This window comes from Petromyzon marinus, chromosome 52 (assembly GCF_048934315.1).
Source record: "Petromyzon marinus isolate PM22_M1 ecotype Great Lakes invasive population chromosome 52, UKy_Petmar_22M1.pri1.0, whole genome shotgun sequence".
Taxonomy (NCBI): Eukaryota; Metazoa; Chordata; class Hyperoartia; order Petromyzontiformes; family Petromyzontidae; genus Petromyzon; species Petromyzon marinus.
Window position 1 is genome coordinate 7,006,614 of NC_133718.1, and position 18,110 is coordinate 7,024,723.

General features: G+C 51.4%; 1 protein-coding gene across 2 annotated transcripts in view; it reads left to right on the plus strand.

The window, feature by feature from the left end:
• Window positions 1–18,110, plus strand: part of LOC116953476 (ephrin-A5-like) — a 186,921-nt gene that overhangs the window by 140,458 nt on the left and 28,353 nt on the right. For both annotated transcript variants that reach the window (XM_032973707.2, XM_032973709.2), the window contains exon 2: window positions 4,657–4,952. In XM_032973707.2, the coding sequence (XP_032829598.1) occupies window positions 4,657–4,952 (296 nt within the window). The remainder of the gene's footprint in view (window positions 1–4,656; window positions 4,953–18,110) is intronic.

Here is an 18,110-nt window from a genome sequence, read left to right on the forward strand (position 1 = left end):
GAACCAACATATAAACAAAGACAGATCCCCCGTATCGCCTTCACAGACTGTTGGGGCAAGTGCTGTTAGCGAGCACCTATGAAGGCCGGCACGGCACAGGCGGAGGCGGGTGGCGATGTTTACACACAGCACCAGTTGCTCATGTAAGGCTGAGTTGACCTAGTTGGGGGGGGGGGGGGATGCACAGGACTGATGTTGGTGGCTCGTGAGCGGGAAACGAACTTGGGTCGCTGGGTTCATAGGTCGGCGAGCTAACCGCTGCGCCACCGCTCCTCCAGGCTACATCGGCCGCTCAGCACCAGCGGTGCCCCCCCCCCCCCCCCCCGCCTGCCTACCCCCTCACCCCTTTACAGACCCAAAGGGAACTCCCAGAGCCACCATCTCAGCGGCTCATCGCTAAGAAAACACACTTGCACGTAAATTACACTTTGGTTGGCTCCCACTGGGCCACGTAGACCGAGCTGGGTACAGAGCAACAGCAGCAGCATTTACACCGTTACACGGCGGCGCGAACCTTCAAGTCGCGATGTCATCGTCCGCCAAATCTCCCTTCTTTCTTTCGTTCTATCCTTCTTAGTCGTCTTATATTTCTCAGCTCTCTGCTGTCTTCCTCTCTCTCGCGCCTCCCTTCGCTCTGCTTCTCTTTCCTGTCTCGGGTCACAACTCGGGGCTTGCTTTGAAGCCGATCACGTGTTTGTACCCGTTGACCCAATCCCCCTGAAGATGTAAAAATAATATAACTTTTATTACATTCATGCTAATAGCATCCCACAACGCTGTCAATTTATTTCATATTTTTAAGGGACGTAATCCCATGTGCAGCCACTACAAAACAAATGAAAACCCTCGCTACTAAGCGAAAAAAAAGAATTAAAAAAATTGAGAAATGGCACCGGAACAAAAAGCACAAACAAAAGTTATCAACAACAAATAAGTCATCAACAACAAATAAGTCATCAACAACAAATAAGATTCGTCCTAAATATGACGCCGCCGCTATCCACGGGGGAGTCGCGCGACGGCAGACGGAGAATGAGCCGGGCCGGCCGTGGGAATTCCCCGTTCCTACGACAGGGCCCAGTATATCCATAGGACAACCACTCCCCCCGCTTGGTTATTTTTCCCGCATAGAGTATCATCGGAGAGCGGCGAATTGAGGCTGCGTCTTCCACGCGGCGCGCTCGATCCCGCCGCTTGCTCGCGGCGACCTCATTGACCGCGGTGAATATTCTTCACATTTACATAATTGCCCTCGTTAGCCCGCGGCGCAAATTGTTTGTAGCATCGAACTCCGCACACCCCCCCCCCCTTTTTGTTCCAAGGCCCCGCTGTAATGGGGCTTATCTGGCCCATGGCCATGTCCTGCCTGGGCCGACGCTCTGCCACGATCCCTGTGCCCCGATCGTAATGCCGAGAGCCCTTTGAGCGCGGCACTTACGCGCACTTGCACAATAGGCAGAGGCAGAGATCCCCCGTGGAGCCTGCAACGGACTGTTGGGGCGAGTGCTGGTGACGAGGCAGCGCCTACGAAGGCCGGCACGGCGCACGAAGGGGTGGGTGACCAGCACCACGTCCGGCCGCCTTTGTCTCCCCAGTGGCGATGTTTGCGCACCGCACCAGGTACTCGTTTGAGGCCGAGTCGATCTCAGGGACGCCCAGGACAGGTTCCGATCATCGTCACCGGTGTTGGTCGTGTGCGGGAATCGAGCTCGGGTCGACGGGGTTCGTGGCGGTGCTCGCTAACCGCTACACTAAATGCGTGTGTAATCGTAATCACGTGCACACACGCGCGCACGCACGCACGCGTGTGTGCACGATGTTTGATTGAAAGGTCCCATTGCCGAACATAGAACACAATGAGTGGCCTTGCCTAGGCTGTGTCAATTCCCTGTATGGTCCCTTTGACGTGCAGCAGCGCACTTGATCCATCATCATGAGCGTCAGCATCATCATTAATGTTCCAAGGCTTTAATCCCCACCTGATACAACTCTTTGTTTGTCCCCTCGACTGCTGAGAGCTCACAGCTTCTCGTCTCTTCTTTGTGGTCAGTCAGAACGATCGTCCAACAGGTGACTATTTAACTGTGGATGCGCCCGCAAGGCACTGGAAGCCAGCCGCCATCATCATCACCGCCTTACGACAGACAACACATACCGTGGTGCCTCTGCCCCAGCGGTTCTTAGCCACAGTACATCGTAAAACAATGTACAGTAAAACCTTGGATTGCGAGCATAATTCGTTCCGGAAACGTGTTTGTAATCCAAATCACTCGTATATCAAGGCACTCGTCATATCAGTTGTGATCACGTGACGCTCGGCAGACAAAGTGTATACTCAGTTTAACACGTAGGCTTTCGCGACCAATATTATTCATAATAAAGGCTTTTGGGTTAGATCGTGTTATTTATAAATGTGTCGTAACCCTCCACCACCCGACACGGCCAATCAGCAAAAAAAGTGTCACGTTGACAAACACAATTAGTTCACTACTTTAGCCCACCGGTGTGTTGAAGAGTGAATCCACAACATTTACAGTTTGAGCATATAATCACTAACACACAATACAACTAATTACTAATCTACAACTCATTACTAATCATAACCATTGACTGATTACTAATCAATTACATAATTACAATACCCCCCTCCGCCTCAAATCACTGCACCTGAATGAGTTGAATGATGACGTCACCCTGCTGCTCTATTTAAAACCGGGAGCAAGCGAGGGCTTTACCATTCTGGCGAATTGCCCGATGATGCTGGATGTAATTACCAGCGAAACGTCGTACTCAAACTGTAAAAGTGGATTCACTCTTCAACACACCGGTGGGCTAAAGTAGTGAACTATTTGTCTTTTGTCAACGTGACACTTTTTTTGCTGATTGGCCGTGTCGGGTGGTCGAGGGTTACGACACATTTATAAGTAACGCGATCTAACCCAAAAGCCTTTATTAACAAAGTGTATACTACGTACTACTACTCGTATTGCAAGACCTCGCTCGTTTATCAAATTAATATTTATTTTTAAATTTTTCTCGTCTTGCAAAACACTCGCAGACCAAGTTACCCACAATCGAAGGTTTTACTGTATAATGTTAATAAATAGGCTTGGTGAAACAAAGCAGATGTACTTATGTGCACATCAGTGCCGGATGAAGCTAGTGCGGAGCATGTCGCATATGTTGTAAAGGGGCCCTAACTAAAAAAAAAACACGTAAATATTAAAACACAAATTTTTAACTTGCATAGTAAAGTAATTGTATTTTTTCATTTGCTATACAGCCAGATAATACGACAAATCGCTAACCTTAAACACCCAGTCGTGCGTAAAAGGCAGTATAGTACTATAGTAATAGAGCAAGTGCAGAATCACTGAACCGGAATTGATAGATTTTGACTTAAAACTTTCGTGACTGCAGGAATTCATTTTCTTGGTTCTATCGGTAAAGTCACGTGAATTTACCGAAAGCACCACGAATACGGAATTCACAGCTTGAAAGCATTTAGCGCGGGGGCCCTTGAAATTGCGGACACTGTAACATATGCAGATACTTTTGCTGCTACGATAATCCGGCACTGGTGCCCATGCTTAATTTGTGTTTCGATGAAAAAAAATCTGGCCACGTCTCGCACACCCAGAAAGGGCATCTCGCACCCCAGGTTAAGAACCACTGCTCGGAACTGTCGTCGCGATTGAAGCAACAAACACAAAAAAAAAAAAGCGGTTCTTGAATATTAATCGTAACAATTCGTCAAATATTTGGTGCTGCTAGTGCTGGTAGTCTCAGCCTCAAATGAGTACCTGGTGCGGCGTGTAAACATCGCCACTAGGGAGACAAAGGCGGCCGGGGCATGGTGCTGAACCACCCGCCCCCTCGTGTGCCGTTGAACTGGAACTGAACTTCTTTCGCACCGTACGTAAGCCAACCGTGCTAGTCGTTGCGGCCTTCACAGGTGCTACTCGTCCTACAGCACTTTCCCCAGCAGTCTGTCAAGGCTATGCGGGGGACCTTTGTATTTTGTCCTGGTGCTCGTGGTGCTGGTGCTGGCGGCAGTTGTGGTGGTGGCGGTTGTGGTGGAGGTCGTTGGGGAGGGGAGGGGTCAATCAGTACAAACCAACTTTACAAACCAATTGGTTTGCCGCCTTCTCGTCCGCCGGCCGGCCATCAACAGGCGGTGGCTGATGATGTTGGGTTGAAATGTCTCCACGCGATCCAGTCTTTGGCCACGGCCGGTCGCTTCCCGCAGTGCCACTTGTCTCCGTTGAGCTCCTCCGGGCTCCGTCCACGTGGCCAGCAATGGCGAGGCAATCGGCCTCCTCCGTCCTTGGTACTCTCTGCCCAAGGCCAACAGAGTCTGTGCTTCTTGTATCTTCTCCATCGGAGGCGCTTTGCCGCGTGCGTTTCTTCTCTCTCGCTGTCTCTTTCTCCTGCGGCCTTTGAATGAGGTCTCGACGTTTTCCCGGGATGCGAAGGAAATTTATCGCGAAGCCGAGTTGAATCGACGACGTGTTTGGCGACGTACGGTTGCGAAAGAAGTTCAACATCCGTACATTCCCCACTTTTTCGAGATGTGCAGTTCACTCATCTCGCTCTCCCCTGTCCCCCCCCCCCCAACCCTCTACACCGCCCCCCCCCCCTCCCGCTATGACGCAGGTTCCAAAGGGACGACTACAGCCTGGACGTGCAGATCAACGACTACCTGGACGTGTACTGCCCGCACTACTCGGACGCTCGCACCACCCCGGAGGAGCGCACGGAGCGCTACTCGCTCTACCTGGTCAGCTACGACGGCTACCGGTCATGTGACCACGCCAGCGGCTTCATGCGCTGGAACTGCAACAAGCCGTACGGGCAGGCGGGCGCCCAGCGCTTCTCCGAGAAGTTCCTGCGCTTCACTCCCTTCTCGCTGGGGTTCGAGTTTTTCCCCGGCCAGGAGTACTACTACATCTGTGAGTGGTGGCCGTGGGCGCGGTGAACGTCGATGCTGCGGTCGTTCTTATCGTAGTCGTCGTCGTCACGATCGTCGTCGTCACGATCGTCGTCGTCACGATCGTCGTCGTCACGATCGTCGTCGTCGCATTGATATCGTCGGTCGTCTTCACCAGGAGCAGCAGCAGGGCGATTTTTTTTGCGTCGCCGTAAATAGAATTTTCTTTTGTGAATAATAATACTTTCGTTTTATATAGCGGAATTCATGCCAGCAGCAACCCACAACGTTATAGTTAATTATATATATAAGGTCCAAATCCCATATACGTGGTTGGCTACGCACGGCACGAAAGAATCCCAACACACAAGCAAAATCAAAAATTAATAAACAAATTAAGAGATGTTCAGAGTTATCATAATAATGCTCCTATTGGGAACTTAGAAAGCCATCATCATCATCAATGCAGCAGCAACAGCAGCAGCAGTGGCATCATTACTTCTGGCATTGTCATTCGCGCCATAAATTCCGTCACTAAAATGAGCATCCTCAGCAGCTGTCATGAGGTCCAACAGCAGCATCAGCAGCATCAGCAGTATCCCTGTCCTTGTCAAATTCATTCAGCGTCACTGTCATCATCATCATCATGATCATTTCTCCCGTCAGGAAATCAACGTATCATCCTTTCCAGGGGCGGAGCCAGGGCGGGTGACAGGGGTGACATTCTGCGTGTAAGTGTACGACACTCGGTCTGGCGGACTCCGTACAACTGCGTTGTCAGAGTGTGTCGCCAACCGATGGCGTCTAGTTCAACAGCCTGACTCTCTAATCATTCTTGAAATTAAAATTTGTTGAATGTCACCCCGGCCTGAAATCCTGGCTCCGTCCCTGATCCTTTCCATCATCATCATCATGATTCTCATCGTCACCATCACAATGGTGGCGTTGTTGTTGGCTTTGATCCTGGGCAGCTGAGGAGCCCATTGAGCCAGTTAGCCTTGGAGCCACTGGTTCGAATCCCTCCCAGCCCGAAACTTCTGTCCGGATCTACCAAAGTAAACCATGATACGGTGGTGAGATGTTAAATACCTCACCTAGTATACAGGAGGTTTTGAGCTCGATCCAAACCCTGACGCCTGCTGTATATTTGGAGTTTGCATGTTTCTCTCTCTCTCTCTCCCCGTGGTCAACGTGGATTTTTCTCCCGGGTCAACATGCATTTAGAATATTTTGCTGCAGTACATTTCCACGTGATAAGCCAACTTCATTGCGCTATCATTTGTGGTCAGGTCGCTTCTGAAAAAGAGCTGCGTCGCTTGGCCTGGCCTTACCTGGTAACATAAAAAAATAGTTTTTCGTTTGCATTGTCTGTAGAGAATGCGCAGTCATTGGTGACGAATGAACCATCGGCTCGCTGCACTTTAGAACCGAGTTTGAGGCAAAACGAGCAACTTGGCAAACAATAGTCCCCCCCCCCCCGCGCCCCAGGGAGAGGGGTGTGTCTGGGGCTCTCTCCTGCCCGCGGGTCACCCGTGCAATTGCACCGCCCGCACACACCACTCGGCAGCTTGCCGCCGCTGCAGAATCATCGAATCGCTCGGCTCAGGAGGGGGTGGTGTGGGGGGGGGGGGGTTCCCCAGGTAGGAGAGAGATTTGAAGATGGTGCCCTTTCTCTAAAAGCACTCCGCTGCGCTCACTCGCTCACTCGCTCACTCACTCGCTCGTTCTCCGAAGCCCTCCGACGCCGTGTTGCCAGTCCCAGGAGCATGGCACGTAGGCTGCAGCAAAGGTTAAACATCATTCTCGACTGACTCCCCCCCCCCCCCCCCACCGCGCATCCCACCAGCTTGACGCCGCATCGCTAATTAATAGCTGGAGGGCCGCCTCTCATTAAGAGAGCGTGGCAGCTTTTGGCGACATTCAGAGAGCCGTGGAAAATTAGCGTCGCTCACGGCCTCGACATAAACAAATGGAATTTTCGCGGGCGGCGCGCTGGAATTGTCGACGGCTCCCACACCCCCCTCCGCCCCCCCTCCCCCCAACCTCTGTCTCTCCTCTCGAACGCGACGAGAGGGGCGTGAGGTTCAAGACGCGGAGCGTGCGGTGAGCCGAGCGTCGAGAATCACGTCCGTTTGTTTCCCATTTCCTTAGAGGATCGCGCCGTTGTGGCGGAGAGGAGAGGATTCACACCAACTCCCCCCCCTCTCCCCCCGCCCCCTCCTCCCCCATCCCAGCCCTAAAAAACTCACGACCTACACGGTGTAACGATTTGTAAGCGAACGTTCCATGCGGGGCAATTTGCGCGATAATGGAAGGGCCACTGTGTGTTGTTCTTATGCAGGGTGGCCCGAAAAGGTCAAGCACTCGTAGGGTTAATGCCAGCGTTCAAATAAATGCAATAACCCTCTGTGTCCCGGCTTTTTGGGGGCCCACTCCTTTACGTTTGCCTCGTCGTACAACGCTGATCCCATTAGAGATACCCCGGACAGAATATCGTCAAGAAAACTACATTTTATTTCACAGCCCTCGCACGCCTCCTCCGAATCTCGGTGCACTCATTACGCGTTTGAATGCCCTCCTGATGCGTGCCGCCGCCGCCGCCACCGCGTGCTATCTCCCCTCCTCTGTGGGGTATATGGAGCCACTAAGCACGACGCAGGCAGATAGCCCATCAGTGTGGGTGTCGGCTGCACAGTCCGTCATTTCGTTGCCACTCTCCTCCGTCTTGGTGTCAGTCTCCTCAAGTCGTGGCCACGTCCTTCTGGCGCCAAATCTCTGTCGTCATCGTCAAGCCGTCCCCCTGTGAGGTCGTGCTCCTCTTTCCGGTTCCTTCCCACCCTGCATGCGTGTCCAAATCGTGGCAGTTTCCTTCTCATCACTTCCCCGCGTCATCAGGCCTACTTCTGTGAGCCACTGCTTTCACAATATTCAGTCGCCTGTGCAGAAGAATGCAATAAGGGGGCGTTCGGAATCGGATGGCGTAGCCGGTTACAGCTGTCGACTCAGAAAGCAGAGTTCAAATCCCGGTTGAGGGTCAGCTCAGCACATCGGTAAGACGAGACTGGCCTCTGCAGAAGGAATGTGATATTTCCAGCATTGGTTCGGAGCCCTAATTGCTGATGAGCACATCCCATTGCTCACAGTAGCAGGAGGAGAACTTTGGAGTTGACGTTGAAATACACACACAAAGATCCCCGGTGTAACCTAAAATACACTTTTTGGGGCAAGTGCCTTTTTATCATGTGCCAAGTAAGCCTGGGAGGGCGCACGAGGGGTTGGTGTGGCCAGCAAGCACCACGACCTTTGTCTCCCTCGTGGGCGATGTTTACACAACGCACCAGGTACTAATTTGAGGCGGAGTCGACCTAGGGGAGGCTCAGGACCGGTTCAAATGTTGGCCACTGTTGTTGGTCGTGAGCTGGAATTGAACTCGGGTCGCCGGGCTCGTTGTTCAGCGTGCTAACCGCTGCGCCTTCGCTCCCGCCGTCGCCCCGTCCCACAAACGCATGCACACACGCTGCGAATGTGTGTGTGTGTAGTATACTGATATAAATCCTTTAGGGCCGACCAACTAACACACATATACAAAACACCCCCTGTGGGAAAGCCAAAATAATTATATTAAAACCATATAGCAATGCTTAATTAGGATTTCAGAGTCACGGCACCTATGTGCGTGTATGTCTGTTTGGCAAGCGAAATGTCCCCTGTGGGATTTTCTGATCCCTGCGCCAGAAACCCTGCCGCCCTTGCCATGTGTGCCACGTGTTCCACTTGATTTGTCAACTACCGCGGAACAAACAGAAAACATGCGAATTCCTTCTCTTCTACCGAATAACAACTACTCGAGGGACAATGGAAATTATTTTTAATATATACAATCTGCCTGTCTGAATGTGTGTGCGTGTGGTTTGTCGTTTGAGAGTTATGAAACATGCTGGCTGGGATAGCTGAGACAGTGTTACAAGTAATTTTTGTTAGTTTTACGTACGGGAATATAAAGTTGGTGCCTCGTTGGACTGATCAACTGAAACAACACGAGGCTTCGTTATCTCTCAGGGCCACGAAAAAACCAAAACGCATCCCTGACATTATTTTTACTAACCTAAGGGGCCGTCCATAAATGACGTCACGCACCTAAGGGGGAGGTCAGACATTTGTGACGATGTGTGACGAGGGGGGGGGGGCGAGAAATGTGACATCACATCAAAATGCGCAACTTTAAATAAATATAGACAACACGTTCTACTTAATTAAATATACTTTTTAATGCATGTTTTCTCCTACAACATCAGTGGAGCGCCACATTAAATACGCACTACAATGACAATAGTTTAAAGCGATTTGAAGCATATTTTTAGTTTTTTTCGGTAAAGTCACGTTGAAGAGAAACAACAAAATAATAAAATATATATAAAACAATAAAAAATTCTCACGACGTTTCGACCATAACTCAAACGGTCATCTTCAGGTGTGTTGGTTTGCATAAATTTATTTTTAAACGGCGCATTTATTTATTTATAAAAAAACGTTAGCGTCACGCGCAGCGATTTGGCAGTTTACCCAGGACTAGTCCATCTATATTTTGAAAAGAGGAAGGGGGAGACGAAATTTCGTCTCCCCCCTCCTCTTTTCAAAATATAGATGGACGAAATTTCGTCTCCCCCCTCCTCTTTTCAAAATATAGATGGACTAGTCCTGGGTAAACTGCCAAAGGGCTGGAGGGTCCCGGGATCGGTTCGGATTCAGCTGTCCGCTGCCTTTTGAAAATAAATAAATCTTGGTCCAGAATCTTCCTGGCCTGGTGCTCTTCTCTGCTCGCAGCCCTGAGCCGGCGATGGCAATGTGCGCGTGTACGCCGGACTTGTTTCGCACCGTACGTAGCCTGCCGTGCACGGCCACGTTCCTTCGGTGTTGTAGCCGAAGACGCTTCAGCTGCCGGTGGGCGAGGGCTCAGTCCGACGCCCACCCGTGCTTTCAAACTCGTCTCCTTATGATTCCGAGTGCAGCCCGTTGCCAGAGGCGGCAGTAAGAGGCCAGATTCATTTTAATTGTTTTTCATCACGTCGCTGCACGATTGTTAAGTTCGACGCTTTGTTGCGAAACCGATTGTTTGTGCGCTGCGCGCCTCGAAATTAGTTTCAGAGTGTGCGGCGCAGTGAGACCCCCAGCCTGTTTGCGCATGCAAAGACAAAGATGCCCCGTGTAGCCTCAACGGACTGTTAGGGCAAGCGCTGTTAGAGAGTAGCGCCTATACATTTCGGACCCCGGCACACGAGGGGGTTGGTGGCCAACACCACGCCCGGCCGCCTTTGTCTCCCCAGTGGCGATGTTTGCACACCGTACCAAGTACTCATTGGTGGTCGAGTCAACACAAAAGACACGTACACACACGCACACGCGCACACACACGTGCACGCATACACACGCACGCGCACGCACACATACGCGCACACACGCGCACACACACACGCGCATACACACGCACACACACGCGCGCGCGCACACACACACGCGCACACACACATACGCGCACACACGCGCACACACACACACGCGCATACACACGCACACACACGCGCGCGCGCACGCGCGCACGCACACACACACGCGCACACACCCACGCACACACGCACACACACACGCGCACACACCCACGCACACACGCACACACACACGCGCGCACACACACACACACGCGCGCCCACGCACACACGCACACATATACGCGCACACACGCACACACACGCGGCCACACACACGCACGCACACACGCGGCCACACACACGCGGACACACACACACACGCACACACGCGCACGCATGCACGCACACAAACAAACGTGCGCGGCGCCCTCGCTCGCGGGCCCGGCGCGTTGAAGACAACGTGGAAACCCACGCATATTTTGTTGCTCAATTAGAGGCAATCTCCTTAAGCCGGCTGTGATCGACGTGGGAGGATTAAAGTGATCTTGAAATGTGAACGGAACGCCGGCAAGAGAAGTTATGATGCATCGCTTCGTTCGATGATTTACTATTTTCAACGAGTTCCCCGTGATTGCATTGTGCGAACAAAAATTAAACCAGCCATCCTTTAAATTGGCTATTCTTTTCAATCGGTCAAGGATTAAAAAGTAAAAAAAAAACCTTTAAATGAAAAAAAATATTGGAGCTTGACTAATGACGATGAGAAAGCACATAAACGGGTTAGGGAGAAAGTATAATTCTCAAGCAGAGGATGATTCATTTAACAAAAAGTGCCCTTTGTTGATTGTCAACAGGGCCATGGCACCGGTACAAATTAGAAAAATGCTGCAGCAGTGTGGGTTGTCGAGTTCCATTTTTTGGCAAATTTGCTAAATTTTAAGTGCATTTTATTTAATTTAAATTGCTGTCGCGTGATTAGATGTTTTCGAATTTGAGGAGGGCTGAAGTTTCTGATTCAGTAATTGTTGGATTATTTTTTTGCCCATGTATTCGTTTCGCTGCTGATTGGAAAATTAGAAAAGTTGCGGATGTGTGTACGTGTGTGTGTGTGCGCGTGTGTACGTGTGTGTGTACGTGCGCGTGTGTGTACGTGTGTGCGCGCGCGTGTGTGCACGCGCGTGTGTGCACGCGCATGTGTGCACGCGCGTGTGTGCACACGCGCGTGTGTGTACGCGCGCGTGTATACGCGCGCGCGTGTGTGTACGTGCGCATGTGTCCATTTGGTGCAGATATAATGGGAGGCTGATCGATGCCTGGGTGCGGTCAAGGGATGGCTCCCTATTGCTCAACCACGTTATGTATGCCGATGATTTGGTAATAGCTGCTCATTCAGAGGAGGAGTTGGAGACGCTGCTGCTGAGACTGGAGCATGCCACTAGAGATGGGGCCTTACCATCAGCCCCACCAAAACTAAGCACCTGCCTGGGTATTTTGTACCATCGGACACTCCACCCCCACAACTCCCAATCGGTGATGGGACAGTTGTGGAGAGAGTGTAGAGTTTCCCATACCTGGGCAGTATAACTGGCTCCAGTTCAACAGCAGAGGTTTCACTCCGAATCAGTCGAGCGGCAATATCTTTTCATCGGTTGCATAACGCTGTGTGGAAGCTACCTGGTCTGTCGCTCCGTACTAAGCTTCCGGTTTTCTCGGCCATGGTTATTCCCTCCCTTCTCTATGCTTGCAAAACGTGGACCCCCCTAATGGAACATCTTCGCCGGTTAGAAACATTTAGGCTAGCCTGCCTACGATCCATCCTGGGTTTAACCAGGCTAGATTGTGTGAGGAGCTCACAAATCCTTGAAAGATTTGGGCAAGGTCCCATCGGTGAGCTCCTCCGGCAGGCAAGGCTGCGTTGGCTGGGTCATGTAGCCCGCATGCCCAGCCACCGCATGCCGAAACAGCTTTTGTTCGTCCAGATCGAGGGGGCTAAACGGGCGCGGCACGGGCTAGAGAGGAGATGGAGTGATGTGGTACAGGAGGACGTGGAGCTGAGTGGACTTGCCGATGACTGGTACCAGCGGTGTCAAGATCGGCCTCTGTGGAGGAGGCTCGTGAAGGACGCTACTGGGCAGTTGGAGGCAGGCGCCCTCAAACAACAATGGAGGGCGGAGGAGCGACGCTCACAACAATGAGCGGAGCGCCGAGTGGCTAAAGCACAGCAGGTTGGCACAGTAGGGGGCACAGGTGGTGCATCAGCCAATCATCTCAGTCATCTTAGTCAGTCGACCCGTGGCACTTGGGTCTTACCCGTGACCTCCTGCCAGCGGGCGTTCGACACTTCACGTGGCCTCAAGGTGCACATGGCCTGGCACAAGCGTCGTGGTGACGCCACCGCCACTTAGTGTTGAATGGCGGTTGTTGTTGTGTACTTGTGTGTGTGTGTACGTGTATGTGTGTACGTGTGTGTGTACGTGCGCGTGTGTACGTGTGTACATGTGCTCGCTAACAGCACTTGCCTCAACAGTCTGTTAAGGCTAGACGGGGGATCTTTGTCTTTGTGTACGTGTGCGTGTGCATGTGTGTACGTGTGTGTGTAGCAGTTAGCACGCTGCTCTATGAACCCGGCGACCCGGGTTCGATTACCGCTCACGGCCAACATCAGTGAAGAATATCCGAACCGATCCTGGGCCTCCTCCCCTAGCTTGACTCGGCCTCAAATGAGTACATGGTGCGGTGTGTAAACATCGTCACTTGGAAGACAAAGGCGGCCGGGCATGGTGCTGGCCACCCACCCCCTTGTGTGTCGTGCCGGACTTCATAGGTGCTCGCTAACAGCACTTGTCCCCAAAAGCCTATGAAGGCTCTCCTGGGTGGGGGGAGGAGGTCATTGTACTGCTTGTCCACGTAGCGATAGGAGGGTAAAATCACACAGCACCAGAGCCCTTATTTGCGTGATCTATTTAGCAAACTTTTTTTTCACTCAATTATATAGTTGCCTAATTTCATTTGCAATGAACCATTCGGTATGCTCCGTCATAATGTAGCCAGTGGCAGAACGTTAACACGTTAACAAAAGCCTACATTTTTTTCCTTTTTTTGTTTCTCCAAACTTTTAACAAACGATTCTCTTTTACTGCCAGCTGACGACAGCCTTGAATCACGTGACACGTTTGGAGAAATCTCACCACGATTCCACGTCAAAAGTTTCCTCGTTGCTCGGTCTGTCTGGTCATGAAACTGCTCCCCAAACACACACAGTCAGCATCGACATTAGCCATGGTCAATCCACTGCTGGATGAAGGTCTCCCCCCCCCCCCCAACCATCGCCACCTCTCACTGAGTCCTGTTATGTACAGTGAGAGAAAAAATATTTGATCCCCTGCTGATTTTGTACGTTTGCCCACTGACAAAGAAATGATCAGTCTATAATTTTAATGGTAGGTGTATTTGAACAGTTAGAGACAGAATAACAACAAAAACATCCAGAAAAACGCATGTCAAAAATGTTATAAATTTATTTGCATTTTAACGAGGGAAATAAGTATTTGACCCCTCTGCAAAACATGACTTAGTACTTGGTGGCAAAACTCTTGTTGGCAATCACAGAGGTCAGACGTTTCTTGTAGTTGGCCACCAGGTTGCACACATCTCAGGAGAGATTTTGTCCCACTCCTCTTTGCAGATCTTCTCCAAGTCATTAAGGTTTCGAGGCTGATGTTTGGCAACTCGAACCTTCAGCTCCCTCCACAGATTTTCTATGGGATTAAGGTCTGGAGACTGGCTAGGCCACTCCAGGACCTTAATGTACTTCTTCTTGAGGCACTTCTTTGTTGCCTTGGCCGTGTGTTTTGGGTCATTGTCATGCTGGAATACCCATCCACGACCTATTTTCAATGCCCTCGCTGAGGGAAGGAGGTTCTCACCCAAGATTTGACGGTACATGGCCCTATCCATAATCCCTTTGATGCAGTGAAGTTGTCCTGTCCCCTTAGTAGAAAAACACCCCCAAAGTATGTTTCCACCTCCATGTTTGACGGTGGGGATGGTGTTCTTGGAGTCATAGGCAGCATTCCTCCTCCTCCAAATACGGCGAGCTCCATTTTGGTCTCATCTGACCACAACACTTTCATCCAGTTGTCCTCTGAATCATTCAGATGTTCATTGGCAAACTTCAGACGGGCATGTATATGTGCTTTCTTGAGCAGGGGACCTTGCGGGCGCTGCAGGATTTCAGTCCTTCATGGCGTAGTGTGTTACCAATTGTTTTCTTGGTGACTATGATCCCAGCTGCCTTGAGATCATTGACAAGATCCTCCCGTGTAGTTCTGGGCTGATTCCTCACCGTTCTCATGATCATTGCAACTCCACGAGGTGAGATCTTGCATGGAGCCCCAGGCCGAGGGAGATTGACAGTTCTTTTGTGCTTCTTCCATTTGCGAATAATCGCACCAACTGTTGTCACCTTCTCACCAAGTTGCTTGGCAATGGTCTTGTAGCCCATTCCAGCCTTGGGTAGGTCTACAATCCTGTCCCTGACATCCTTGGAGAGCTCTTTGGTCTTGGCCATGGTGGAGAGTTTGGAATCTGATTAATTGATTGCTTCTGTGGACAGGTGCCTTTTATACAGGTAACAAGCTGAGATTAGGAGCACTCCCTTTAAGAGTGTGCTCCTAATCTCAGCTCGTTACCTGTATAAAAGACACCTGGGAGCCAGAAATCTTTCTTATTGAGAGGGGGTCAAATACTTATTTCCCTCATTAAAATGCAAATCAATTTATAACATTTTTGACATGCGTTTTTCTGGATTTTTTGGTTGTTATTCTGTCTCTAACTGTTCAAATACACCTACCATTAAAATTATAGACTGATCATTTCTTTGTCAGTGGGCAAACGTACAAAATCAGCAGGGGATCAAATAATTTTTTCCCTCACTGTAACGATCCGCTGTGCTTACGAATCTGGCGACACGAGTTCAATTGGCCACTCACGACCAACGTTGCTGATGAACATCTGAACCGGCGCTGGGCCAACCACCCAGGTCAACTCAGCATTAAATATAAGTACCTGGTGCGGCGTGTAAAACATCAGCACAGGGGAGACGAAGGCGGACGGGCGTGGTGCTGGCCACCCACCCCCTCGTGTGCCGTGCCACCCTTCATAGGCACTGCTCGCTAACACCACTTGCCCCAACAGTCTGTTAAGGCTATACGGGGGATCCTTGTTTGTGCGTGTGGCGGTGCGGTGTGATGCAGCACGGTACGATGTCGTGCGGTGCAGTGCAGTGCGGTGCAGTCACGCGTGTCCCGTGGCGCTGGCGCTGCTGATGGCGAGTGGCAGGGTTGCGTGCGAGCGAGCGCGCCGGGTTTCACGGCACCGCTGCATTATTCATTCATCCGAGGCAGCCGCGTGTAATTCCGTCTGACAAAAGCGCACGCACGTTGCGCTTGTGCGAGTGTGAACGCGCGCGGCTTGGCGAGGGCAGGGGGGAGGGGGGGGGGCGCTGGCGAGGTGGTGGGGCGGGGGAGGTCCGGGGGAGCGGGCTGGGATGGAAATAAAATGTTTTTGTCTCAAACAAATCCAGACAAAGATTTTTGTTGTAAATATATTTAAAAAAATACACTTTTTTTATTTTTTTTTTAAAGGAGGCTTTGGGTGGCTGCGTGAGCCCCCAAAGGCCGAGCTCGTGTCGGAGCAACGAGCCGGCACCGCTGAGACCCAGCGCTTGGATCTCGAGCTCGCACGCGCACGGCGACCGCGCGGGGAGTCTCCGTGCGTGTGTCGCGAGGTTCAGGCATCCCGTCCCCTTGTCGCGCCATCGCGTCGTTCGAAAAGTAACAAAGCCTGACCCGTCTCACCGAAGCCCACTGCCCGATGCGGTGGCAGTCGTGCGTCCGCACATCGGCCCGCTTTGGGAGGCAGCCTTTGCCTGGGGTCGGCTCTTGTCCGCCGGGCTGCGGGGCGGCACGGAGATGCAGGAGAAGCGAGTGAGGTCCCAGCCGCCACGTCTGTATGGATTTGGCATTGATGTTTCCCCCCCTCACCCCCCCCCCCCCCCAGCAAGTGCGGTTTTGCCGGCGATCCGTGGCATTTGATAGGAGACCGGGCGGAGGATGGCGCCTGTGTTGAAACGCCTTCCCATTTGTGCCGTGCCTGTGAGCGGGCGGTACAGCGTAAGTAGGTTCCCAGCAGGTTACCTGCGCTGTGGAGTTTGAGCGGCATGGCTTACAGCAACGTGCGTGGGTTTTCCTGCGGACACCGTCGGTTTCCTGCCACGTGCAGACGCAACAGTGAAATCGACCGTGGTAAGCAGGGAAGCAAGACCCTCCTGGAAGCTCTCTTTTATGGACCCGGGAATGGCTTTTTTTATTTTTTTTATTCCTGTTACGGACTTCGAATCGCGACGCAATCGCCACCGGAATGAAATGGTGCACGGGCTAAGTTCACGACCACGGGAGAGAGTCCCGGAGCCAAGTCGCTCTCCCTATAGAAGCAGTGGCGCAGTGCCCACATCGCCATTGTTTGACCACAAGACAGCAGCGAACATTTCCACATTCCTACGATGGAGCTCGACTGTCTACTGGATGACCTTCATGAATTCCCGCTAGGTGGTACTCACCTTATTGACCCCGGGGAGGAGGATGATGGGCCGAGCTGACCCCTGATTTGAACTTGCACCCTTCCGGTTGCAAGCCGAGTGTTCAAATCACAGCCCCCCCCCCCCCCCCCGTGTCTCTCTCCTGCCCCACCTGGAAAAGTGAGGATTAGAGAGTAACTCCTCTTAACCATGGTGGTCATGTAGGGGAAGAACATACCAATTCAAAATCTTGAATATTTATTTATTGACAGGAAGGAATCCGTTGAACTGTAAAGCTCTTTTTCAGAGATATCCCACAACTTTACTCCAATTATCCGCAGTAAATAGCGCATGACTCTGGGTTTAACAGAAGAATGAACTACCCTTAGCCACGGAACATGTGTGGCTAAGTAGGCGTTCCGACATGATGTCCCCGACTGGCCGGCAGGAAAATGGGGGGGGGGGTCCAGTCTACAGACGCGCGGATAACAGGAAGGATATGGGCGCGGATAATAAGAGGGTTTTTTTTTTTATACACTTCAGCTCCTGCGGGCAATAAGGTCACGGATAAAGAGGAGTCCTGTCGGTCGGAATAGTAAACAACGTCGATAAAAGGAGGAGACGCGAGACTCGAGAGGGTTGATTTGCGTCAACCGAGATGCGATCCACTTGGCAGAGATCACGTGACAAGGGGTCAGGATGATCCTGCGCGCTCCCGAGATCGAGCACGTTTTACGCTTTTTCGTAAACTTTTCGTGGCCCCATTTTTCACGCCGAGTGCGAACATCTGTTATGAACTCTCAAGTGAGAGTTCAGTGACCGGCTTCACATTTTTGAGAAGCCTTCAAGATTTGGGAGGGGGGGGGTGTTGAAATGCAGCCGAGCGACGTTAAACGAATTTTTTTTTTGTCCGCGGTGAGATTCGTAAACATGCCAATTACCGTCGCGGGATTTATATCTTTAATTTAGTCTCCCCTTTTTTTTACGAGAGATATTTGCAGCAGCAGCAACAAGAAAAAAACGCTAATGGCCTTGGTGTGTTTAGCTCTGTTTGGCCACTCCCGACAGAGAAAAAAAACAGACGTGGCTGAGATGCGAGTTCTTAAATGGGCCTGCTCTGCATCCTGTTCAAAGGTTCACTAAAAGGGACGCTTAGGGAATTTGAAAAGGGAGGAAC